Below are 25,211 nucleotides of genomic sequence, written 5' to 3'. Positions count from 1 at the left end.
CAATTGTAAGATATATTGTGATTTCAAAGATACTTTTAAAAATGCGTCTAGAGTGAATGCACATGTTACTTGTGTTGAAGATCCTTCCATTTCTTTTAATCTGGGGAAACCTTGCTATAATAATGGTAGCAACCCAATGCCTTTTCAGCGCTAATTTTAGAAAATGCTTTAGGAAGTATGTACCATCCAGGTCAATGCCAGCTTAATTTATCTCAAAAGCTTTTGAATCTCATGATTGTAATGAAGTTAGCTTTGACTGAGTAGTGGAGATTAGAGGAAATGGATTTTGCTAAGACTAGGAAAGATAGGGTTTAGTAAAGACTTTAAAATAGAATTAAAAACTGAAATAATGTGTAGTGACTTTTGGATCAGTTATCTGGGAGTTCTTAACTTTTAAAAATCAAAGTTCAGACTGACAACTTTGCCATTCTGCCTCTCCTCTGCTTCTCCCATCACGTTGAACTTATTCACAAGTCTTGGTAATTCAGAAAGCATCCCCAGAGTGTCACGCCATCTTTCATTCTGACAACAGGTTCCTAAAGAAATCTGCTTTCTGAGCAGAGCAGCACAAGCCGTGCCTTTGTGGATGCCACTGTGTGCCCGTAGTGGGTGTGAGCACGCGAGACTGGTTCTGGCCAGAGGCCTGGCTTCCCGAAGCACATGCTTGTGTAAACCTTCACTTGCTCAGAGCATGGAGAACAAACCATGGACCCCGTAGTTGGTGTGCGCGTGTGGGATGAGGCTGAACGGGCTAAAGAACCGAGAGAAGCAGGACCCTCTCCTGGTCATTAGTGAGCTATAGTTCCAACAGAGAAGATGATTTTTAAAAAATTTTCGCTGCCTTGAAATTTCGATTTATAAACTGTGGTTTGGGAAAATAAATTGTTAGATCTTAAAAAGCATAGACTGTGAAATCACATGGGAAAGTATTTACCATGTGTGGATTCGTGCTCAGTTGTGGCCAGCTCTGTGACCCTGTGGACTGTAGCCTGCAAAACTCCTCTGTCCATGGGATTTCCCAGGCAAGAATATTCCAGTGGTTTGCCATTTCCTACTCCAGATTTACCATTAGAACTGTAAAATAAATGTGTAAATAAAAATAAAAATCTATTCTAATTCTTCTGGTGAAACTGGTATAGCTTAAGGCCCTTCAAGTACTGGACTTGTTTGTACTAGATCCAGGATTTACCTGTTTTATTCCAAATTATACAGATTCCAAGTCAGTTATGTTAGTGTTTAAAAGACCCCCGACATTTAGAAATTTGTCTGGGTCAGTGAGCAGAAAGAACTGTTTTATTTCTTGTGAGATGGAACTGTGTTTGTAATTTCTAGAAGAACTGAATGAAAACGCTTGTTTACTGAACGGATTGGATGCATCTACTTAGAGCATGTGCAGTGCTTCTTCAGTAACGTGGCGTGGCGGAGACGTGACATTTTGTGTGTCATTCGTGGAGTCAACCCGATTTCAGGAGCCTCGCAGGCATCAGATACTGATCAGGAAGTGGAATGAAAGATTCCAGACTGAATTGCCTGGAGCCTAGTGAGGGAGGTAAACAGGTTGGCGCTGTGATGTAATAAAGATGTGTGTGAAGGGTTACTGGATCACAAAGGAAGGAACATGTAGCCTCCCTGGTGAGAGAAGGTGGTGAAGGGAGGTTTTGCAAAGGTGGTAGCACCTGAGCTGAGTTTTGCAGGGTGAACAGGAGGTTGTAGGCACACAGGAAGGGTACTGGCGCAGAGGCCAGTGGCCTGAGAGAACTGGAGAGGAGGGAGCAAGGTTGAGCACAGGAAGGCAGTGCGACGGGAAGACCAGGAAGGTGGTGAGGAACGTTTCCCTTGATCGGAGCCTGCAGCTTGTCCTGTCATCCAGGCTTTCTCAAAGGGTGTTCTGTGGAGATCCAAGCCCCGCAAGAGTCTCTGGGGCAGAACAGCTAGAGATGCACATGAACATGGCGATGTTAGCCTCTGAGTGCTCAGTGAAGAGCCCAGTTTCCTGTTTATAAACCGGAAGAAATGTTTGGGGAAGGATGGCTGTTAGGCGGTACAAGGCTCCTAAATGTTTTCAGCCAGGAAGTGACTTCACTTGGTTCACGTGTAGAGAGGGAACTGGTGACGGCAACGGGGCAGGTGGGGTGAGAGGAGACGGGGTGGGAGGGGGCCAGAGAGCAGTTTGTAACTGCTGGATTAACTGGATTTGGTCAAATAAAACCTGGCCACCAGTATAAAGATGTTACATCTCAAAAGTTAGCCATGTAGGGCACTTGTAAGAAAAAAATATTTTACCAATGAACTATACTAAGATACTCAGTTGACAGCTGAGATTTTTGAGAAGGGGATTTGGGGACAAATACAGATTTTGTTTCTGACTTTGATCAAAGATTAAACAAATATTTTATGATATTGTCTGATTAAAGAAAATCTTTGGTTTAAATTTTACTTTAGGAGTAATGTTTTTAAAAATCCCTTCTCACAGGATCTGTTGAGTTCTTAGGTCAAACTGATTTTTGTTTTTTTTTTTTTTTAAGATTTTTTAAAAAATAACACTGGACAATTTTTATTTCTTGAAATTATAATGTGCTTTCATTTAAGAACCATTTTCATTTTTTTACTGTGATATATTATTTCTTCAATTTTAAAAAATAAATCAGATTTTTGGTCTTTGTAGTACCAATTTTTAGGAGCCCTTTAGATATTGAGGGCTTCCCTTGTGGCCCAACTGGTAAAGAATCCACCTGCAATGTGGAATACCTGGGTTTGATCCCTGGATTGGGAAAATCGCCTGGAGAAGGGAACGGCTACCCACTCCAGTATTCTGGCCTGGAGAATTCCATGGACTGTATAGTCCACGGCGTCGCAGAATTGCACACAACTGAGCAACTGTCACTTTCACTTTAGATATTGAGATTGACTTTTTATATGTAATATTAGTTGCAAATATTTTCCCCCAGTTTGTCTTTTTTGCTTTGTAAAAGATCCTTGTATTTAATTATTTGAATATATCTTATAATGGTTTTTCAATCATAGTGAGAAAGGGCTCTGTACTCCAAGGTTACAAAAAAATTTACCCAGTTTTAGTTTAGAATTTTTATAATTTTGTGATTTATTTTAAAATATTTGATTAGGAACTTATTGCTTGTGTATAGTATGCAATATATATCCAGTTTTTTTTCCAGTGGGGTATATTAATTATTCAAGCATCATTCACTGAGTAGTCTTTTCCCTCATCAGTTTTGAGGTACTTCCTTCATCATTTGCCTCGAACATCGTTTTATGTTTCTGGACTTCATAGTTTGTCCCATTGATCTGTTGATGTTCTGGTGCCTTACCATATTGAGGCTTTATAATATCCAGTAATGCTAGTTCCCTTCTAATACTCCTCTTTGGGCATTTTCCTGACTTGTCTTACATTTTAATTTTTCAAAATGAACTTTAGAGTGAGCCTAACGTGTCTTGTAAGCATTTTGGCCAAATGGAGTGGCGGTAGGAAGGTGGGGAAATCACTTTTAATTTGCAAGTTAATCTTTTTATTGCTTAATGACTCTAAGTTGTAGCTTTAATTTAATCTTTTTTCTTCCAGATGATATTAACCGTGTTCTTGAGCAACAATGAACAGATTTTAACAGAAGTTCCTATAACACCAGAAACAACATGTCGTGATGTTGTCGAATTTTGCAAAGAACCTGGAGAAGGCAGTTGCCATTTAGCTGAAGTGTGGAGGGGAAATGGTATGTATTAGGCTCTATAAAGGTGACCAAGTACATGAAATCCGATGTTTATTGAATGCACAATATTGTTCCTGGTTCTTTGTTATCGGAGGTAATAAGGAATTGAGAAATTAAAAACTTGTTATATCACATGGGGATAGGATGTTATAAATGCTATTTTCAAAAAAAGTGTTATATAGCAAGGAGCTCAACCCAGTCCTCTGTGACAACCTAGAAGGGTGGGTTGGGAGGGACATTTGAGAGGAAGGGGACATATGTTTAAATATTAATAGTAAGCTCTTCATAAATATTTATTTATTAAATTGAGAAGAGTTAAGGCTGGCTCTTACATTTAAGGATTTGTCAACTAGCTGGACAGAGAAGATCAGTGCAGGTAATATGATTGCTGAATGCAGAAAATTCTACAAAATAACATGGACTCTTAACGGAGGGGTTGAATTGAGCTGGGATAAGATATGCCGGGTGAGAGAAGCAGTGTGAAGGAAGGACTGGAGAAGAGAGTGGACAGAGCGTGCCCCTCAGCACTGAGAGGGGGGCTGAGCTGGGCACGGCCTCCGCTCCAGCAGCGAGTGGACGAAGGGGCGGTGTGCACTCGCGGCTCGGTGTCAGGGAGCAAGGGAGTGGCCAGCTGGACATGCTGCGTTTGAGATAGGTGTCCAGGTGGGTGTGTTTAAAGGACCCTCTGGGATAACCAGTGAATTCTTAACACTTCTTAAAAACAATTTTTAACTGAGGTGTAATTGGCATACAACATTATGTTTGAAATGTACCACATAGTGGTCTGATTTTCGTATGTATTGTGAAATGGTCACCACAGTAAGTCTAGTTCATATCCATTGCTGTACACAGTTACAGAATGCTTGTTCTTGTGATGAGAACTTTTAAGATCTTCTCTCTTAACAACTTCACACATGCAGTATATAATATTAACTATGGTCACCCTGCTGTACACAACATTCCCAGTAAGAGTTCTCTATGTTTTCTAGATACAAGTCCCTAATCAGGTATATGACTTATAAATATTTTCTGTGTTATCCTCAAATCTGGAGTAAAAACTTTAAGGACACGTTGAGAGAAACTTGACTTTGATAAATGGTGGACCAGCACTGAAGTAGCAGAAAGAGGCCAGGTCCTCAGGTATCAGTCTGACAAACAGGAAGGGGGTGAAGTATGGTGGTTTTAGGGGGTGAATGTTAGAGCCTGGTTGTTCCATCCTTGTGTGCTCTTTTCTGGCCTCTTAGCACTCTTGTCTTTGTTGCTTGTTATCACTTCTAATTCCTGGTCTGCCTCTTATATTAGCGTGGGAGAGCCCCAGTGGTCCCGGCTGCTGGAGGATGCTAGTCTCTTCCGTGAGTCTTGAGCTGGTGCTGTCCCTGGCTCCACGGCCATCTGAAAGCATGACCTGGGGTTTTACCTCTCTGCCTCCCCGTAGAACAGACAGTCACAGCCTGCTGCTCCCTTTGTCTAGAGCAGTCCCCAGCACCCGGCCCCCCAGCCTTCACTCTCCTTGAATCTTGGAGGGTGTTACATGTCCCTCCTCTTTGCTTCAATACTGTCATTGTGTTTATCACAACAGGACAGTGACTTTCATCTCTTCCTCCCATTGGACTAGAATTGCTAAAGGCGGGGACTTGTTCACTATCATACATGCAGTGCCCAGCCTGGTGCTTATAGCAGGCCCTGAGTAAACAGATCCTTGAGTAGATTGGAGCTGCAGAGCAAAGTCTGGGCGAGATGGTGGCGGATGAGGTTCAAAGGAAGGGAGAAGGACGGCCTTTCTCAGTCTTTTTACGCTGGAGGAGCGATTCAAGTGATTTTCAGATTTTGGAGAAGCCTTTGCGTAGAATTACTGCATCCATCACTCGTGGTGTACTCACGTCATCAGTGCCCCTAAACAGAGCACCCCAGTATAGCCCTCAGTGCTGCTTTAAAGACTTTAACATTGGTTTGGCCGTGTCGGGTCTCATTCACAGCATGCGGGATCTTCACTGTGGCACGGAGCGCGCAGGCTCAGTGGCTGTGGCCAAGGGCTTGGTTGCTCCACCACACATGGGGTCTTAGTTCTCCCACCAGGGATCGAACTCGCGTCTCCTGCACGGCAAGGCAGTTCTTAACCGCTGGACCACCAGGGAAGTCCCTGTCAGTCCCCTCCTGAGAGGAGAGTATTTCTCTCTGGATCTGTGTGTTGGTCTGCTCAGGCCACCATAACAAAGTACCACAAACTGGGTGGCTTAAATAACAGAAATTCATCTATCTTTTCACAGTTCTGGAGGGTAGAGGTCTGACTTCAAGGTGTCAGCAGGGCTGGTTTCTCCTGAGGCCTCTCTCCTTGGCTTGTAGATGGTCATGCCTTCTCCCTGTGTCCTCATATGGCCTTCCGTCTGTGTGTGTGTCCTACTCTCTTCTTAAAGGGACACCAGTCACATTGGATTAGGACCCACTCTAATGACCTGATTTTTTTACTGTCTACCTCTTTAAAGATCCTGTCTCCAAATAAGGTCATATTCTTATGGAGGACTAGGTTCAGGACTTCAGCATATGGGTTTCTGTGTGAGGGGACACAGCCCAGCCCGTAACAGCCTGTTCATTTGAGCAGCTTATTACCGTGCTCTCATCTGGTTCGCTTCCTCACATGGGGCATCAGCTTTAATGCACATCAGGTGGGCAGGTAGGACCTTCAGTTTTTCTTTTTGTGCAGTCTTCTACTTGGTGGGTTTTTTTTTTTTTTTTTCCTTTTCCAAGAATGCCTGAACATTGTATTATAGATTTCTCCATTATATACAATGCTAATGAGGTATAGTATTTATTACATGATATGTGCAGGGTAGTTTTGTTTTCACTTTAAAACAGAAATAACATTTTATTTTAAAAAGCTACTGAAGCTTAGTTTGCTTTTCTTAAAGCTACTATTTTCTTAAAATTTTTTTTATTTGTAAAGGAAAACAAAATTTTTTAAATAACTGGCTTAAGGAAAAATTAGATTTTATATTTATAAAGTTATGCTCAGACTTCGTGAAGTTGTGCTCAAATTTAAGTGAAGATTATGTGAAAGTCCCTCAGTCATGTCCAACTCTTTGTGACCCCATGGACTATACAGTCCATGGAATTCTCCAGGCCAGAATACTGGAGTGGGTAGCCTTTCCCTTCTCCAGGGGATCTTCCGAATCCAGGGATCGAACCCAGGTCTCCAGCATTGCAGGAGGATTCTTTCCCAGCTGAGCCACAAGTGAAGCCCAAGTGAAGATTATAAGTTGATTTTAATTAATGTGAAAAAAATTTGTAAGCCAAAGGAATACTAATAAAAATATGGCCTAAGATAAAATTTTACGTTGAACTGAGGCACATGATTAGTCTTAAATTCCACAGCTATAGCATTATAATAAACATGTTTTTAAAAAAAATTTTATAGGCCTATATCCACAAAAATTGTAACTTTCAAAACTAAGTCATGTTAAGGTTTGACAGAAAACAACAGAATTCTGTAAAGCAATTATCCTTCAATAAAAAAACAAATTTAAAAAAGCTAAAAATATGGAGTGGTAACATTGACTGCTTCTTTAGTGTTCAATTTGTGCTTGCTTCTTGCTGTACAGATACTCAGTTCTGAGATGAATTAACCAAGATGAGACAATTTGTCCTTGCCCTTGAGGTTTGTTGAATGAGACAAAGCTTTTGCCTACACATGTAGGAAGGTGAAACAGCAGCAGCATAGTGTGTGTGGTGTTTCTGTGAATGGCGGGGTTTTCTTCCTTGTGGAAGTCTGGCCCTTCTCTTGAGCCGAAAATTAAATCACATCTTGTGTGTATGATGAGGCTTTCCCTCCTGCGTTGAGAGGAGGGAAAGTACAGTTCAGTTCTGTCCTGCTCCTCCCGGGGCAGGCCATTTTCTACCAGCCTCGGGGCCTGCCAATATCCTTCCTCACTTTCAAGCACAGGCAGCATTGGAGACATTTCAGGATTTCCTTTCTTTCCCTTTAAATTGGGATGAAACTCACATAGCATAAAAACCCCATTTCGGTGTACGACTTCATGGGTTCTAGGACGGTCTGTGTTGTGCAGCCATCTCTGAGCTCCGTGCCTCCCACCCCAGCCCCCCGCAACCACTGTGTCACTGTCTGGCCCTGTGTGTTTGGCTCGCCTAGGTACCTCATATACATTGGATCATAGAGTTATGTGGCTGATCTGGCTTTTTTTCACTTAGCTTGCTTAAGATTCATCCATGTGGTAGCACTCATCAATAGGTAATTCCTCTCTCTGGCTGAAATGCCCCGCTGTATGATACCCAGCGTTTCACTTGTCCTTTCATCAGTTGGTGGATGTTTGGGTTGTTTGCACATTTTAACTGCTGTGAGGATTGCTGTTGTGAATATTCTCACGCAAGTGTTTGTGTGGGCTGACTGCATTGCCAGGAAGTGTGTGTCATGCCTTTGTACATCTGATTGCCACCTGTAACATTTTAGTGAATAATAAGATTTGGGCAGTTTGTTAATGTGTTCCTTTGAAAGGGTGAGAGGTACACTGCTTCATGATAAATACAATAAAGGACATTTTTTCCAACGTTCCCTATTTAATGTTGCAAAATTGCCTTTATGATTACTTCTTTGTGTTTATAGTCTTGCTTTTATTTCATTAAAGTTAAAATTTAGTGCTTATAATATCCTTGAATTCTAATATATATGTATGTTTATTTAAATTTATTTTTATTCAGTTTTTACTTTTGATAGAATTCGTTTTGTTTGTCTCTGGGAAAAGTAATAATTTGTTTTTTTTCCTAGAGCGTCCCATACCCTTTGATTATATGATGTATGAACATCTTCAGAAGTGGGGGCCACGAAGGGAAGAAGTCAAATTTTTCCTTCGACATGAAGATTCCCCAGCAGAGAGCAATGAACAAGGTAGATAAGTGCTTTCCCCCTATTTGCTAGTTTTTGCCATGAAAGTTAATTTAAGAAAAATAGGAATAAATGTTAAATCATTCCCCTGTTCACTCACAGGTGGCAAGAGGGGGAGTTGGTGTCTCATGGGGTTTTACCCCTGTTACTGCCATTTATGATTACTTCACACTTTCAGGCTTCCAGCCCTTGCCTCCTCAGGATCCTGAGTCACATAATGCATGAAACATGTGCATGGACCTGCTGCCAGAAGGGACTATTTTTGATAAATATCACATGGTTGAAATCTCTAGATTTTAAGAATAAATTAAACCAGGAAAAACATCATAAAAATTCTTAGAAATATATATATGTGTATATGAAGATAGAGAAAGAAAAAAAGAACAAGAACACCACCTAAGTGGGGAGTTCCCTAGTGGGCTAGTGGTTAGGATTCCAGGCTTTCACTGCCATGGCCCAGGTTCAGTCACTGGTTGGGGAACTGAGACCCTGCAAGCCTTGTGGTACAACAACAACAACAAAATATATATATACAGAAGACCTAAGTGTGATGCTAAACCATAATAGAAAAGACAAACAGTTATTTAAAAAACAACAACAACGACAAAAAACTGCATGGCAGTAACCACCCTAAAGCAAAGTCAAAAGACAAATTATAAACTGGGAAATAGCATTTATACTTCATATTGCAAAGGGTTAGTTCCCTTTATATAAAATGATAAGAAAAAGGCAATAAAATGGGCAAAATATACAGACGTATAGTTCATAGCAAAGGAAATATACATGGCCAGATGTCCAGCCATACTCCTAAAAAGGAAATACAGGGCAAGCACTGAGATAGTGTATTTCACCTGTCACGTTGGCGAAGACGCGGGCAGCGAGTCAGTGTTGGCAGGGACACTGAGGCTGGCCACTCCTGCAGAGGGCAGTTGAGCAGTGTCTGTTACACTTACAAAAGCGTAAACCTTTTACCCGGCAACCTCACTTGCGAGAATTGTCCCACAGCTGTGTCTGCACACGTACAAAGGGACACATCCACTGTGTCACGCATGGGGCACCACCGGCAGGGCCTCCAGGGGTGTTGGCTGAAGAAGCTGGTGCCCGTCCCGAACCCCCCACACCCGTCCCCTGAGTGAGCACAGTGCGCTCACGTGCCGCCGCCTGTGTGACAGATGCAGGGGTATGGTGTGTGCTGCGTTGGCTGGTGTGTGTGTGTACAGGATCTTTGGGGCCATCAGGAGGAAACTGGTCACGTGGCTAGCCTCGGGGGAAGGGGAGGGAAGACTGGTCATGTATACCTTCTTGTTCCTTTTGAATTTTAAACAATGGGAATATACTGCTTGTTTTGAACACTTTCTATTGGAGTACAGTTGAATTACAATGTTGTGTTAGTTTCAGATGTGCAGCCAAGTGAATCACTTGTGTATATACATATATCCACTCTTTGAAGATCCTTTCCTCATATAGGCCGTCACAGAACATTGAGTGGAGTGCCTTATGCTACACAGTATGTTCTTATTAGTTATCTATTTTATATACAGGAGTGTGCATATGCCAATACCAATCTCCCATAAATGACTCATTTTTTAATTAAAATTTAAATAAGGGAATTTTTTTTTTTTTTTGGAAAGCATATACACTGTACAGTTAAGAAAAAAATCCTTGTTTAACAGTGATTATGGATTACTTCTGGTATTAAAAAAAATTGGAAGGACATCCTTTTGTCAAAAGAAGATTATTTTATTGCAGATTATCCCTGTTTGTTTCTTTTTGTTTGTTTTGTTTTGGGCCGTGCAGTGGAGCACATGGGATCTTAGTTCCCTGACCAAGGATCGATCCTAGGTCCTCTGCATTGGAAGCAAGGAGTCTTAACCACTGGACTGCCAGGGAAGTCCCTATTTGTGTGTTTTTTTTTTAATCAGTTTTTTTTTTTTAATGGGCAAAATATACAAACATGCAGTTCATAGCAAAGAAGAAATATATCTGGCCCAGGAATATATGGAAAGGTGTTCATCCATGCTCCTAAAGAAAGCGATGCAGGGAACACAGTGAAGTGCTGTGTCTCACCTGTCACGTCAGCAGTTAGAATGGTTAATAACAGTGTTGGCAGAAGCAGAGGACATTCCCCACTTCAAAGAGTCGGGATTCTCTCTGGAAGCTAGAGGGGAGCGTGGAGGATGGTTTCCTTCGGTCAGCTGTTCACTTGGGGAACAGGAGCCTAGTGTGTACGGGAGCTCGAGGCAGGTCGCGTGCAGAGCGTTAGCGAGGTTGATGGAATGGAGCTTCCAGCCGCCTGGGTTCAGCACTAATCCTGCGGCTTGCTCAGTGCGGGCCCTGGGCACCTGACTTCACATCCCTGTGCCTCTGTTTCCTTACGTGTGTGGTTCGTAGGGTTGTGGCAGTTAATGAGGTGTCCTGGTGCAGTGCTCACTGAATGTCAGCTCTTAACTGTTTTCTGACTTTGGAGTGCAAAATCATCACATTTCTTCTTTACCATCAAAGATTAAGTGACTCTTGATGTAATTTCTCTGTGTTTGATAGTATTCTGATTTGATTGTTTATTGTTTGGAAGAAGCAGCAATTCTAGAATATTAAATTAACCCGAGCACCTTACTTCGTAAAAGTACTATTACTTTCAGTAAAGAATTTAATTTACCCTGTGAACTGGTAGATACCATACTCCAGAATGAGTGTATATGTAATTTCTGCTAACAGAAAATAGCTTTTATGAAGTGCCTTTTGTGTATTATGTGACTGTGTTCGGTTGCATGCTCTGCCATTCCTATTTATTTAACCTCATTTTTCATTAATCACCTCCCTAAGGGCCCTTTATTAGATATTGTATTCTTACTTGCCCTGTCTTCCCCATCAGATGTACTGTGTGTCTGTTTATGTACTCAGTAACTTTGCTTTAAACATAAAAAGAGTAAGATTTTTTAATCTCCTAAGAGCCAGTCTTTGCGTCCTTGGGGGTGATAGCACTCTCTGAGAATGTATGGCTTAAGGTGAGGCAGTATTTTCCATAATATAATGTTTCTTCAAAATTTTCAAAGTATCAGGAGGGAAATAGAAGAAAACATGTTATTCTTTTCTCTTTATTTTAACATTAGGTTCATGATCCTTTGAAGTTATGTTTTCTTAGTAATAAAAAAGGCTGTGGGGTGTGATAATTCTCAAAACAGCATCAGGTGAGAGATGAGTGAAGTAGGAGCAGGCATTCAACAAAACACAGTCATTTATGTGACTTTAGACTCACCTGGTGCAAAATCGTGCAGCATACTTTATTTGTGTAAAAAAAAATGATAGAATTTTGCCAGTTTAAATTTGAAACCCTTAAAATTAAAAATATATATATATATTTTATAGAACAAAGGAGAATTCAGAAGATAGTATCCCATCTCAGTTTTAACCCTAGTAGTGAAGATCAGTTTTGTGTATCAGTTTTTTAATTATTGGATATTTTAAGTTCTATTTTGTCTCTCTCAAAATTTTTATCGAAGTATAGTTGATTTACAACACTGGTAGTTTCAGATTTACAGTAAAGTGAATTGGTTATACACATACATGTATCCATTCTTCTTTAGATTGTTTTCCCATATAGGTCATTATTTCAAGTCTCTCCTAAGATAATAAAAGCTTCAATTTTTAAAAATAGATAATATGTGTAAAATACACATAACATAAAATTTACCATCTTGACCATTTTTAAGTGTTAAAACTTTTTGATATAAATCAGTTTCAAGATTCTGTAATAGAATATAGAAAAAAAATTCATTAAAACAACTTTATGTATACGGGTTGATTATAAAACATTTTTTCAGCTGTACTAATTTTTGAGTTGTCCAGCATGGTATTTTATACTTGTGCTCAACAAATATTTGAATAAGTGAAGAAATTATAAAATATTGTTTTTCTAGGCTATCTTTTGGTAAGTTTGACACTCTCATTTCTCTAGGTGGCCGTCAGACCCAGGAGCAAAGAACTCAGAGAAATGTAACAAATATACCTGGAGAAAAACGCACTGAAAATGGGGTAAGTAATAGTGAATTTTATTGAAAAATTTTAATTGCTTTTTATAGGTTTGAAATTAATGATTTTTGGTTATAATTTAATTGTTAATGTTTATTTTGACTGTGCTAAATCTTCATTGCTGTGTGCAGGCTCTCTCTAGTTGCAGTTGTCGGGGGCTGCTCTCTTGTTCCGGTGTGAAGGCATCTCATTGAGGTGGCTTTTCTTGTTGCAGAGCACAGGCTCTGGGGCACATGGACTCTAGAACTAGGGCCCAAGATGTGGCTCACGGGCTCAGCTGCTCCGCGGCCTGTGGACTTCTCCTGGACCAGGGGTGGAAACAGTGTCCCCTGCGTTGTAAGCCAGATTCTTAACCACTGGACCCCCAGAGAAGCTGTATAATTTATTTTTAAAGAATTATCTTTTGAGTAGTACTAACCTAAAACAGTAAAACTACCAATTATTTACCAGCAAAGCAAGTTTATTTGGAAACAGCAAAGAACTGTAATTCAGGACATGCAGCTATGGACAGCCACATGGAAGTCCTCTGAAGCAAGAGGAAACACTTTTATAGAGGAGAAGGGGAGGTTGGGAGGGGCTGTTATCAACAAAAAGTCTTTTGGAGGAAACTGGGAGTTTGAAGTTTGGTGGCCTTTCCTTAGCTGCATTGTTGCCGGGCAAGGAGGAGGTGGTTCTTCCTTCTGCTGGTGGCCGTGAGTGGTGTTCTTCCTCTGGGGACACACAGTACGCCTCTTCCTGTTGGGCTGGGATCTGCACGGGTGTCTAGCTCTGTGTGTGTGAGAGCTCCCCGCTGTGGCCTCCCAGCCCCGTTTCCTCGGGTTTCCCTGTGTGTTTTTCCAGTGGAAGTTGTAGTCGTCGAGTGTTTCGCTCATTTCTCTGAAGGAGTGACGCAGCGGTCCTGAGTGCTCGTGGTTTCACCGTCCTCACGGCGCCCACGCACTGCGTGCCCTCCATGCCCTGTGCGTGCTGCTGCCACGTCAGGTCCTGGAACAGCAGCTGCGTGCCTCGGTGCCCGGAGTCAGGTGGGCTCGTCTCTGGACTAGGAGATGGGCGTGCAGACTTGCTTTGTGGCTTCGGCGTTGACGTCTTGATCCTTCCGTCAGGTTTTAAAACAGGGTGACTGATGGGTTGAAGTCTTCATAGGTGTCTCCAGGAGAGAGGACTTCCTTTGTCATCTGGTGTAGAGTTGGAGAAAAGGCCTAGCATCTATTATAGGGGAAGAAGTTTGTCCAGGTAGATGGACTCTTTTTAAGAAATTTGTGTTGAAAGAGCAGAAATGAATGAATGACAATGAGTGAATGAGAGAAGAATGAAGAATGAGAGGAATTTTCATCGTGGTCTTTTCTGGAAATTTTCGTAGCAACTTTTCCAAATAGTTTTCAGGCTGAAGAATATTTATTTTTCTGGCTCTGCCCTGACTGGATGTGTAGCTTCAGCAGGTCACTGCCTAGCACAGTGCTTGGCACGGTCACACACGGGTGAGAGACGTGGGTCTGGAGTATGGAGGGCCCATCTTCAGACACTGGCTTAAGAACTTTCTAACGAGCTGAACTGAACCAAGTCCCTTTGCCCCTCCACTTTCCAGCCTCATGTTACTGACTTGCAGTTTTCTTTCTTTACTGGTTGCCACTGTTACTTTAAATGGTGCACTTATGTCTCTGTTTCTCCGTACAGTCAGCTTGAAAGCATGTCTCTGGGCCCCCCTGCTCGCAAGAGGAGGCTCTCAGCACCCCCTGGCCTTTCCTCCATCTCGCTTTGCCTCCTGCCTTCCAGCTTTTTCAGCTGTACCTCTGTGGGTCAGTGCTGACAGTATTTGTGTACTTTTATCTGAGTGTAATTAAAGACTTTTACACTTTGTTTATACACTAGTTATAAAGTTGAAAAGCATTTAATGGAGTTTTGATTTTTCAGTTACTAACCACTGTAGGGCCAAGTGCCGTACTCGACTATATCTTCTTCTTTTGAGTGCCACTCAGGGAGAACCATTCCTCACGTCAGGATTAAGAATTCTCCTTCCTTACCCTCCAGTTGCTAAAGATCATTCCACAGGTCCTCTTCTTATTCCTGCGTTCTGACTCTGAGTCTGAAGCCTCTGTGGGGTTCTGGCAGGCGTATGTGTCAGAACGTCTGAAGGAATAAAGGCCCAGGCCCCACAGGCAGAACTTCTGATTCAGTGAGGCTGGGATGGGCCTGGAAGACTCATGTGACTCTTGCCGTGCCAGGTTCGGAACGTCCAGGGTGCATGTACCCACTGTCTAAAGCATTCAGAACTTACCTGTCCAACAGAATCTTGAAGACCCCTTTGTGTTCTAAGATTTCCTGTGGCCTGAACTTCAGGGGAGGTGAAATAAGTATGTCAAATAGGCAGGGACTGTGTGTGTGTGTGTATATTTCATAAACGGAAAAGACTCAGGAGGAAAGGAGACCAGTAACATAGTATGGTGAGTTTTGATGTGATGGGTCCTTGATCTTTCCAGGATGAAGTTGTTTATTGTTAACATGGAGATGATGTTTACATGTCAAGATCAACAAAACTGAAACCTGAAACCAAAATTAAAGCTGTGTTTGCAGCCTATATGGGAGCTTATAATTAGAGGAAGGTTGAGAGCTTGAGGAGGCATGACTCTTGTGCTAGAAGCATGACATCTAAGAGGTTACTGTGTTTATGGCACACACATCTGCCTTTTAAGCCTAATAATATGTTACCTTTGTGAAGCACTTTATTGTCTACAAGGCACTTTTATGTGCATTTTTTAAAGTTAATAAGATGTTAAAGATACCCTTCTCCAAAAATGTTTTTGTATGCACCCTGGACCTAGAATAACAGCACCTGAGCCTGTGTGCCCCATGACTGCTGGCAGCTGCTGAGGCAACTGCTCTCCCCGAAGTGCAGGTCACCAGGTCAGCTGTCTAAGAAATAAAGGCCCTGGCCCCACTGGCAGAACTTTTCATTTGGTAAGTGTGAGGTGGGCCTGGAAGACCCTCGTGTGATGCTGCTGCTCTGTGAGTCCGGGAACCTGCAGGTTAGATGTGCACACTGCCACAAGCATTCGGAGCTCACTTGTCCAACAGAATTTTGAAGATCTGGTTTGACTTTGTGGTGTCAAGGCAAATTGATTTATCCTTACACTGTATGCCTGTATCAGGGGGTCCCAGGACTACCCCCGGGGTCAGCAGTTTGCTCGGAGGACTCACAGGACTCAGCTTATGGCTGTAGTCCTGACAGCGGGATCCTCCAGCCAGAGGATGGCGCGCAGGAGCCGCAAAGGGAAGAGGCGCGCTGGGCCTAGGAGGCGCGCGGGGCTGAGGAGGCGCGTGGGGTGGTGTCTGGGGAAACCTGCCCATCTCCCAAGGGTCCCCTCCCCACAGAGTTACACGGGACGTGCTTCATTCAAACCAACTGTTTGCTTGAAACTAGTGTCACAGTATCACTTCTCCTGCAAAGATTTGGATACCACTTAGTGACTGAACAACAACAACAGCCCAACATTTATTAATGTGTTTTTGGATGAGTCCTTATACCAAAAGAAAGTTGTCTGGAAAAGGGCGTCATTTCCTAGGAACTACAGTAGTGAGGAGTCATTAACTTAACAGATACTGTGCGAGGTGATGAATCCTTTTGTTTTCATAGACAAATTTGCAGTCTTTGATAGTTTTTGGCATGTATTAGAAAAATACATTTAGCACATGTTGGCAGAATGTTTTCATAGTACAATAAGTGGGATATAAAGCTAAGTCTGTTTACTAATATTTGAAAGACTAAATATCTATAAAAACCTATAATTAGAGGCTTAGGATGGAAGACAAGTGTATTGCGTAATTGTCTACAATGGTTTGCGTTGAGAAACCATATTATATGTTTTTAATAAATGAATTATTGCAACACCAATTTCAAAATTATATATAAAACAAATTACTTAAGGAGATGAAAACACATTTGACTAAAGCCATGTTATCAACTGACTTGTGATCTAAAGCTTTTAACCATAATTATCAAGTGAGTTGTAGTTAATACCTAAAAAAATCTAGTTCTGATAGCCTGTTTGTCAAGCATACTTAATTTTGTTAGCTTTCTTAGCTGTGATTCAACATAATTAGTACAATTGAGACATTAGCCAATAAGTCCCTCTTTACGTCTCACTTTTAGCAAATTGAGCTAGCTTATTTACTGGAAATCTGATTATAGTGCCTTTGGGGTTGATAGCTTAATAACATTTTTATGCTTACCTTTTTCATTCTTATAAAAATAAAATACCATTATATGACATTCTTTCTTCACCAGGAGGTTAACATTTTATTATAAAAAGAGGATAATTAAAATACAAACCCTGACAACACCAAACGTCAACAAGGATGAGGTGATGCTAGAACTCTTGTGTATTTTGCTGGGGGAGTGTAAAATGACGCTTCACTCTGGAGAACAGTTTGTCAGCTTGTGTAAGTGAAACCAACACTTAACCACACAATGCTCAGTCCCCACGTTCACTTCTTGACATCAGTTACCCAAGAGAAGCCAGAACATTTGTCCACATAAATACTGGTACATGATGTTCAAGATGGCTTTATTTCTCATAGCTAAGGAGTGGAAACAGCCTGAATGCTCATCAGCAAATGAACAGGAAAATAAAAACTGTTCATACAAGTGAATACTACTTGCCAGCAGAAAGGAAGGAATTCCTGGTATAGGTAACAGCATGGATGAGTCTCTAAAACATTGTGGTGGAGGAAAGAAGCCAAACTCAAGGAAGTGGCCCTGTCAGTGAGCTTCTCCAGCACACAGGGCCATCCCCATGGGTGGGATAGAATTGACCGGGAAGTGCAGTGGGGAGCTTTCTGGGATGATGGAGGCATTGTGTTGACTGGGGTGGTGGTTACACTGAGATGTGCAGTGGTCAGATAATGCAGCAGCATACTTCAGATGGTGTGCTTATGGTCTGTAAATTATGCGTCGGTGAAAGTAAATGTGAAAATTTTCACTGTGTGTTTAATATACTAGCCTGTCATTTCATTTAGTTAACTTACTACCATTATGGATGTTTTTGAAGTTTTGTATCAGAAATGGGTTAGAATATATGCTTATCAGTTTTTAAAGTTGCTAATCTTAAATTTAGGAACATAAAAATTAGAAAATCATGGGATTTTTATTGAGTGTTATGAAATTTTATATATATACATCCATTTAAACAGCACATTGTAGTATCTACATAGTTTCGAGGGGTCAGGAAATCAGGACTTGGCTGGGTGACTTGGGTTCAGGGTCTCTTGCAACATTGTAATCAAGGTGTTGGCCACGATCACAGTCATCCAGAGCTTGACTGGGCTGGAGGATCTGTTTTCAAGCCCATGAGATAATATTTTTATGTGGAATTTCTGTGAAGTCAGGAGCAGTCATGTAGAGGGCTCGGCTTCTCATTTGGATTCATTGTTTTGGGGTAGGAGGCTATGTGTTCTCAGACCTGCAGGTCTCAGGTGGTCCAGGGTAACCGACTGTGGTCCCGCTTTTCCGAGCTGCTTGCAGGCGTTCCAAGATGGTGCTGGCCGAACAGGGCACTTTTCACCGCAGTGCACCGTGACGCGGAAGTCCTCGCTGCTGCGCTGGGAGAATGCTCTTTTTGTTTCACAGTGAGAATATAAGGATAAAGGACTGAGCTCAGGGTTCATCCCTCATAGTTGAACTTGACGGGTAACCTGATTTCTTCCCACGTGAGATTCTTACCTCATTCGGCAGGAGAGGCTCGCTCGTTGGAAACAGGGAGCAACTGCATTTTACTTTTTTATTACTTACAGTGTCTGGGATTATATCTGGCATATCAAGGGTAAATGCCTTACCATGATATCAAACATGTATTAGTACTCAAACAAAAAAACAACTCAGTTCTCCTGACCCCTCCATCTTGTCAAGGCTGGGGAGCTGAGTCCTTTCTCTGGGCCTGCCGAACTGTCCCGAGAGAACTTTCCCACTCATTTTACTGGTCGTGGAAGTGACTTGTCCTATCTGTAACCTGGAGTTGAACTCATCAGATAACTACCATAATGAGGGACCTCTAAGTGCCCAAGGGAGCAGGATTTGATTTCTTCTCATTAGATGCAATGAAAAGAAATAAGTGAGGAATTAGGTCATAGGTTTGTCTGAATAAATTGAGTTCATATGGAGAATTTAAAATTATTCCTCTGGGGTTTAGTTTACACGGAGAGAATACATGCTGTTAGGCCTGTCATAAACGGATCGAATTTGCATCAGAGGTTTTTGTTTTCTTAAAAAAACCCTGAAAAGATACTTTCTGCTAAATTTTCACATTGAACAAATTAGGGAATATGTACTAATGTGTAAAATGTTGCATATCTGTTGACTTACAAGTTTATGGTGGCTTGTGTTTTTATAACCCATTTAAAATAAGTTACACAGGTGTGTTCACTTTGAAATAATTCACTGAGCTGAACACAGATTTATACAGTTTTCTGTTTGTAATATCTGCATCAATAAAATTTCTGTTCAACGTCAGATTAAGAGCTTTGTGTTGAGCTAGCCCATGTGACATATAGATGTTTTGAAAGTCAAGTGGCTCAGTCGTGTCCGACTCTTTGTGACCCCATGGACTGTAGCCTACCATGCTCCTCTGTCCATGGGATATTCCAGGCAAGAGTACTGGAGTGGGTTGCCATTTCCTTCTCCAGAGGATCTTTCTAACCCAGGGATTGAACCTGGGTCTCCTGCATTGTAGGCAGACACTTTACCATCTGAGCCACCAGGGGAATTTTCTTTTAAAGTACAATATGTATTAGTATATACCTAAGATATGATATCTGAATTACTTATGTCAATAGAATATATCTTAGTTTTATAATTAGAGACACACATAGATAATGCATACAAAGAGCTCTTGTTCACAAGTATAAATATCAGAATAGCAACAGTTCAATTTCTCCTCTGTCTTCTTTTCATTGTTATTTTAAGCCATTGGTGGGGAGGGGAGACCAAAGAGCTAAGTTTTTGTTTTTTTTTTCTTCAAGTTGTAAAATTATGAAATTAATATAAATTGAAAGATTTGTTACAGGAACTGCATTTTTCCCTAGTCGAAAATACGTTTCTGAAAGTTTCAAAAATACCTTTTGTTGAACTTCCCTGATTTAAGAATCCACCTGCCAGTGCAGGGGACATGTGTTCAGTCCCTGGTTCCGGAAGCTTCCACATGCCATGGGACACACTAAGCTCGCAAAAGCCTCAACTCCTAGAGCCCACGCGCCGAGAGCCTGCGCTCCGCGAGCCTGCGCTCCGCAACAAGAGCAGCCTCTGCAGAGAGAGACCCGTGCGTGTGACTGATGGCAGCCCCTGCTTGCCGGAACTAGAGAAAGCGTGCGTGGCGGCAAAGACCGAGCACAGCCAAAAATAAATAAATAATTTAAAAATTTCTTGTTGTGGTGATTGGAGAAATCTCAGTAGGTGGAAATTAGAACACTTTATTAATATTAAAGCAGAAATTTGAGTGCATTGTGATAGTTGGGGTGTTTTTATAGAATGAACAAATCTCAAATGAAGTTTCTGTAATTTGGCAGTTTACAGTATCTGGTTTAGAAAAGGGACTTGGTCCACATTGCTTTCTCAGGACTTTAGATAACCAGAATGGGGGCTCCAGTTAATTAAATCCTGATTCCACTTTCTAAGAGTCTAGAATGGGCTTACCACCATGTGATTTGGGGAGGACTGGGGTCGCACAGGGTCGGACACGACTGAAGTGACTTAGCAGCAGCAGCAGAGTCGGAGGAACAGGGCTTGGCACCCTCATGAAAAGCTCCAAGAGGCTCAGAGTACTGAGGAGCCCGGAGGTGGACAGTGAGCGCCACAGAGGGGCTGTGCACCTGCATGGCGGGACCCACAGGGCCGGAGGAGGCGGGGGAAGACTGGCGTGGCTGGACTCGGAGCTCTGGCCCTTTGTCGGCTCTGCGTCCTTAGCCGTGTCCCTTTACCTTACCCAGGGTTCCTCTGCAGCGTGGGCTCGTCTGCCTGCAGTTTGTTGTGAAGATTGTGTGATACAGTGCACGTCACACGTCCAGTCTAAGAGGGGGTGCTGTAGGAGATGGGCAGGAACAAGCCTCTGCATCCTTCTCTGTCTGTGCAACTGACCTGGGGCACATTATTTGAACTTCTCTCTGCTTATTTTCTCGTCTGTAGAATGGAGCTGTAATGATCTCTGCCTGAGAGTGTCATTTTAAGGCTTAAATGAGTTCATAAGTGGAAAGTAATTACTTTAGAGCAAGGTTCATGATGAACACAATAAAAATGCATCCTGTCATTAACAGGATGGGGACATGCTTTCAGATTCCATCAGTTGCCACTCCTCTGGATATGGATAATGCTCTGTCGATCATGGGTCAGTCTTTGGTGTAGGCCATACCTATGGTGTTTTTAATGAGATATTTATATTTCAGAATCTTTGATGCATTTCAGCTTCTTGAGACCAGGTGGCAGTGAAATGACATTTGCCTTTAGGTATCACCTGCACATTTATTTTTTAGTTTGTGTACTCTTAAACATTTGACATCCCTACTTACTCAAATAAATTTAATAGAAGTGGTCAACAGTGAGGAAAGGTTCTTAGGAGAAAGTAAACTAACTTATGTTCCTCTAACTTCTAGGGAACCTGTTTAAAAATCTTGATGTGTGTGCATTCTGACATTAGAGCAGAATGATGATGCAGACAAGCATCCATTCCAGTCTGAGCGTGTTTTGTTCTCTGTAGGTTGGGAATCCACGTGTTGAACTTACCCTCTCAGAACTCCAAGATATGGCCGCTCGGCAGCAACAGCAGATTGAAAACCAGCAGCAGATGCTGGTCGCCAAGGTACGTTATTAAGCAGCAGTGGGGAATGGTCAGCAAGAGTGTTCTTCAGCGTTATTTTAGATTCCATGGCTGACCCTTGCAAGTAGAAGTATGCTACCACAGCGTAAACACAGTGTCCCTCCTAATGATCTCTTCTGTGATGATAAATGCACACCATGGCTTCTTGACATTGGGGAAGTATCGGGCAAGAGCATCTGACCCTTGACTTGCACACTCAGACCTCCAGGACAGGAAGCAGTTGAACTTAACCCAGTTGTAGATAAAGTTTGGAAAGAAAAGATGCTCTCCATCGTCCCCTCCTTTTTCCTCTGGGTGTTGTCTCAGCTGGCATGGTTGGCGTTAGTGTTCTAGAGGAAGCCAGCGATCCATGATAAGACACTGGTCATGGGCCTCAAAGACAGTGGCTTCCCTGTACCCCACCCTGCAAGGAATCTGTTTGGGGCATGTAGGCACTCATTATATACACTGAGAACTAGATTTGTCACTGAAACTCTGTCACAGGATTTGAAACTATTGCCCACCCGTAGTGAGGCCAAAGAAATCAAAATGGAAATGTTGGAGTTTAGAAAAGAGAAAGGTTTATTGCAGGGCCAGGCAAGGAGAACAGTTGGCTCATGCTCAAAAAATCCAAACTCACTGATGGTTCTCAGGAATGTGTTTTTTTTAATAAGCAAAATTTGGGGTGAAGACTGTAGAGTGTGTGACTGTCTTCTGATTGGTTGGTGGTAAGATAACAGGCTAGTGTCCAGGAGTCTTGTGCTCAGCCTGGAGTTACCAGCCTCCACCCGGGTGGTGCCTAAATTTCTGCAGGGGAGCTCAAGATACATTGTGAAGTGTATCCCCGGGGGAGCGGGAAGGCGATGGGGGAGGGGACCAGGACCCTGTTTCCTGATAGCTCCTGCTTTGTTTCTGCATTCCCTCATTTCCCTGGTTAGTGACTGTTTGAGTCTGCCTTTTGGACTCAGGGATGGTGTAGGAGACTGAAGCCTTTTTCCTATAAACCAGAAATGGGGACATAGAAGGGCTTTTGTACCCAGGATCGCCCCACAGGCTCCTGCTTGGTTTCAAAACTGTTCTGAATAATGGTTTAGTCTTGGACTAAAACATCAGACCTGTCTCGCATGCCGGCTGAGAATGATTCCTGATGTAATGATCTTAAATGTCCTGACCCTGCTACACAGAGAACTCGCAGACGTCGCTGCCCAAGTTCTTAATGATTTACCTGTAGAGAGAGATTCTTAGTGACCAATGGTCCAATTCAACTTATTTTAACTTATTGAATGACCATGGGACTCTGTCCACGTTCATGTTAATAATAGTTTAAGTTGGACTTGTTTTTGAAATTAGTCTTGCAAAGTTTATTGGATTTTTTAATAATACAAGAATAAAGAACAATTAAAAGCTAAGTAAATTGGAAGATATATTCATTCCATTAATAATGTTTTTAAGATGAAATGTACATGGTATTATGTCACCATAAGCTTTTCTAATTCTGCTTTTCTTCTCTCCAAATATTGATTCAGGGGTGTTGCTATTGAAAGGAATCTTTGATATTTTCAGCAGTGTAACTCAAATTAATGCGGGTTATTCCATATTTAAGCGCATATTCCCTTCCTTAGGTTGCACATGTCGTGCCTACACAGTCACATTTAAACCTCTCCTTAGGTATATTCATGCATACGGCTAGGACCACAAGTAGTGCTAACTGTTATCCTGAACGTATGCCTTCACATGAGTGGGAAAAAAAACTACTGAGGAATATTACATATGCTTTTACTGTAGGACTGTCCTGTTCTTTTTTGATAATAAGATGTTTGATTCCTTTTGAAGGAACTAATCCTAAAGAAAACAAGCACTTCCTCCAATGTCCCTGCCACTTAGCAGATTAGAGGTTCATCTCGGTACTAATCACCTTATCTCTTTTCAGTATAAAATCTTCTGCTGGTCAGTGCTCATTTCCTTTGGGAGGTTAAACAGGGGTCCGTGGAAGCTGCTCTGTAGGCGCAGGAGAGCTGGTGCCAACGGCAGGAAGCCTGGGCTGCTGGGCTTCACACAGGAGGGCGATGAGGGGGTGTCTAGCATTTCTTTAATATTCATGAAGACAGGAGATCCTGTGGAATTCACTTAAACTGTTTTTATAGTGTACAGAAGTGACCGTGCATTTCAGTTTTCAAAACTAGCTATTCTCCTCTCTCGGTAGGAACAGCGTTTACATTTTCTAAAGCAACAGGAGCGCCGTCAGCAGCAGTCTATTTCTGAAAATGAAAAGCTTCAGAAATTGAAAGAACGAGTTGAAGCCCAGGAAAATAAGCTGAAGAAGATCCGTGCCATGAGAGGACAAGTAGACTACAGCAAAATCATGAATGGCAATCTGTGTACGTGCCACGGCCCAGGGCGCCCACGCTCCCTAGGCGTAGACCAAGTGAGACAGGCTGGCTTCCAGGCGCCTCAGTCACAAGCTGGTGCCAGAGCTCGCTGTAGGGAAGCTCTGGAGCTTTGCTCTGCCATCGGCAGCTGCCGGGATGCGTGATGAGACTACGGGGTCCTAGAAGACCTTCTGCAGCCTTAGCAGTGTATTAGGGAGACCCTTCTGTTACCCCGCTTGCAGCCGCCCTTTAGATTAAGTCTCGGGTCCTCTTAAGACTCAACTCCTGAGGGAGGCTCCGTTTTAACTGAGCAGCCCAAGTTTTACCTGCGTACCACGATGAGGCTACAGGTGCTCACTGTGTGCGCGGATTGTTCCTTTAGTATTCAATTCAGTTAGTGCCCGCTTTAGTAGCAGTAGTGTTAGTCGCTCAGTCGTGTCCAACTCTGCAACTCCGTGGGGTTCTCCAGGCAAGAATACTGGAGTGGGTAGCGATTCCCTTCTCCAGGGTATCTTCCTGACCCAGGAATGGAACCTCGGTCTCCTGCCATTGTAGGCAGATTGTTTACCATCTGAGCTACCGGAGAAGCCTCAGTGCCTCCTTTATGCCACAGTGATAAGCGAGAGAGATTTGGGTGGTCCTGCCCTCACACGGTGGTGTCTGTGGTGCATTGAGCTTCCTAAGTGGCTTGACCAACATAGCTTTGGGACGCTTGCCCTAATTTAAAAACATTCAGGCACTTCCCTGGTGGTCCAGTGGCTGAGACTCCTCGCTCCCAATGCAGGCAGCCTGGGTTCAAGCTCTGGTCAGGGAACTGGATCCCACATGCCACAGTTAAGACCCAGCACAGCCAATGAAATAAGTAATTTCTTCAAAATTAAAATATTCAATAAATAGTGCAAATAATTGTCTTCTGAGTAGTCACGTGTTCCAAAGGCTTGTTGAAATATGTTTTGCATTATGCACCTCACAGTTTTCTCTCCAAGGATAATGCTAGAGTTGAGTTAAAGGTATAGAAATGAAGAAATATCACAAAAAAATAGAAAACTACCATGAAAAAACTAAGTCAACTAATTACGTTTTTTTTCTTTACTGATGGGAAATTATAGCTGCTGAAATAGAAAGGTTCAGTGCCATGTTCCAGGAAAAGAAGCAAGAAGTACAGACTGCGATTTTAAGAGTTGATCAACTCAGTCAACAATTGGAAGATTTAAAGAAGGGAAAACTGAACGGGTTCCAGCCTTACAATGGCAAGCTGACAGGACCGGCAGCAGTGGAGCTAAAAAGACTGTACCAGGAGCTTCAGGTAACTCCCCTGAGTTTGAGGAATGATTCTGTTAAAACTTCCTTCTCTTGGGCA

At 42.3% G+C, this 25,211-nt stretch overlaps 1 protein-coding gene across 2 annotated transcripts in view; it reads left to right on the top strand.

Moving 5' to 3' along the window:
- The window catches only part of PPP1R13B (protein phosphatase 1 regulatory subunit 13B), a 69,444-nt gene that overhangs the window by 28,562 nt on the left and 15,671 nt on the right, over window positions 1–25,211 (top strand). For both annotated transcript variants that reach the window (XM_061159532.1, XM_061159531.1), the window contains exons 2-7: window positions 3,578–3,725; window positions 8,500–8,619; window positions 12,572–12,648; window positions 21,384–21,485; window positions 23,686–23,860; window positions 24,961–25,157. In XM_061159532.1, coding sequence (XP_061015515.1) covers window positions 3,578–3,725; window positions 8,500–8,619; window positions 12,572–12,648; window positions 21,384–21,485; window positions 23,686–23,860; window positions 24,961–25,157 — 819 coding nt within the window. The remainder of the gene's footprint in view (window positions 1–3,577; window positions 3,726–8,499; window positions 8,620–12,571; window positions 12,649–21,383; window positions 21,486–23,685; window positions 23,861–24,960; window positions 25,158–25,211) is intronic.

The sequence above is a fragment of the Dama dama genome, chromosome 13 (genome assembly GCF_033118175.1).
Source record: "Dama dama isolate Ldn47 chromosome 13, ASM3311817v1, whole genome shotgun sequence".
Classification (NCBI taxonomy): domain Eukaryota; kingdom Metazoa; phylum Chordata; class Mammalia; order Artiodactyla; family Cervidae; genus Dama; species Dama dama.
Note: the sequence above shows the minus strand (reverse complement) of the source record. Positions and strands in the feature narration are given on the sequence as shown.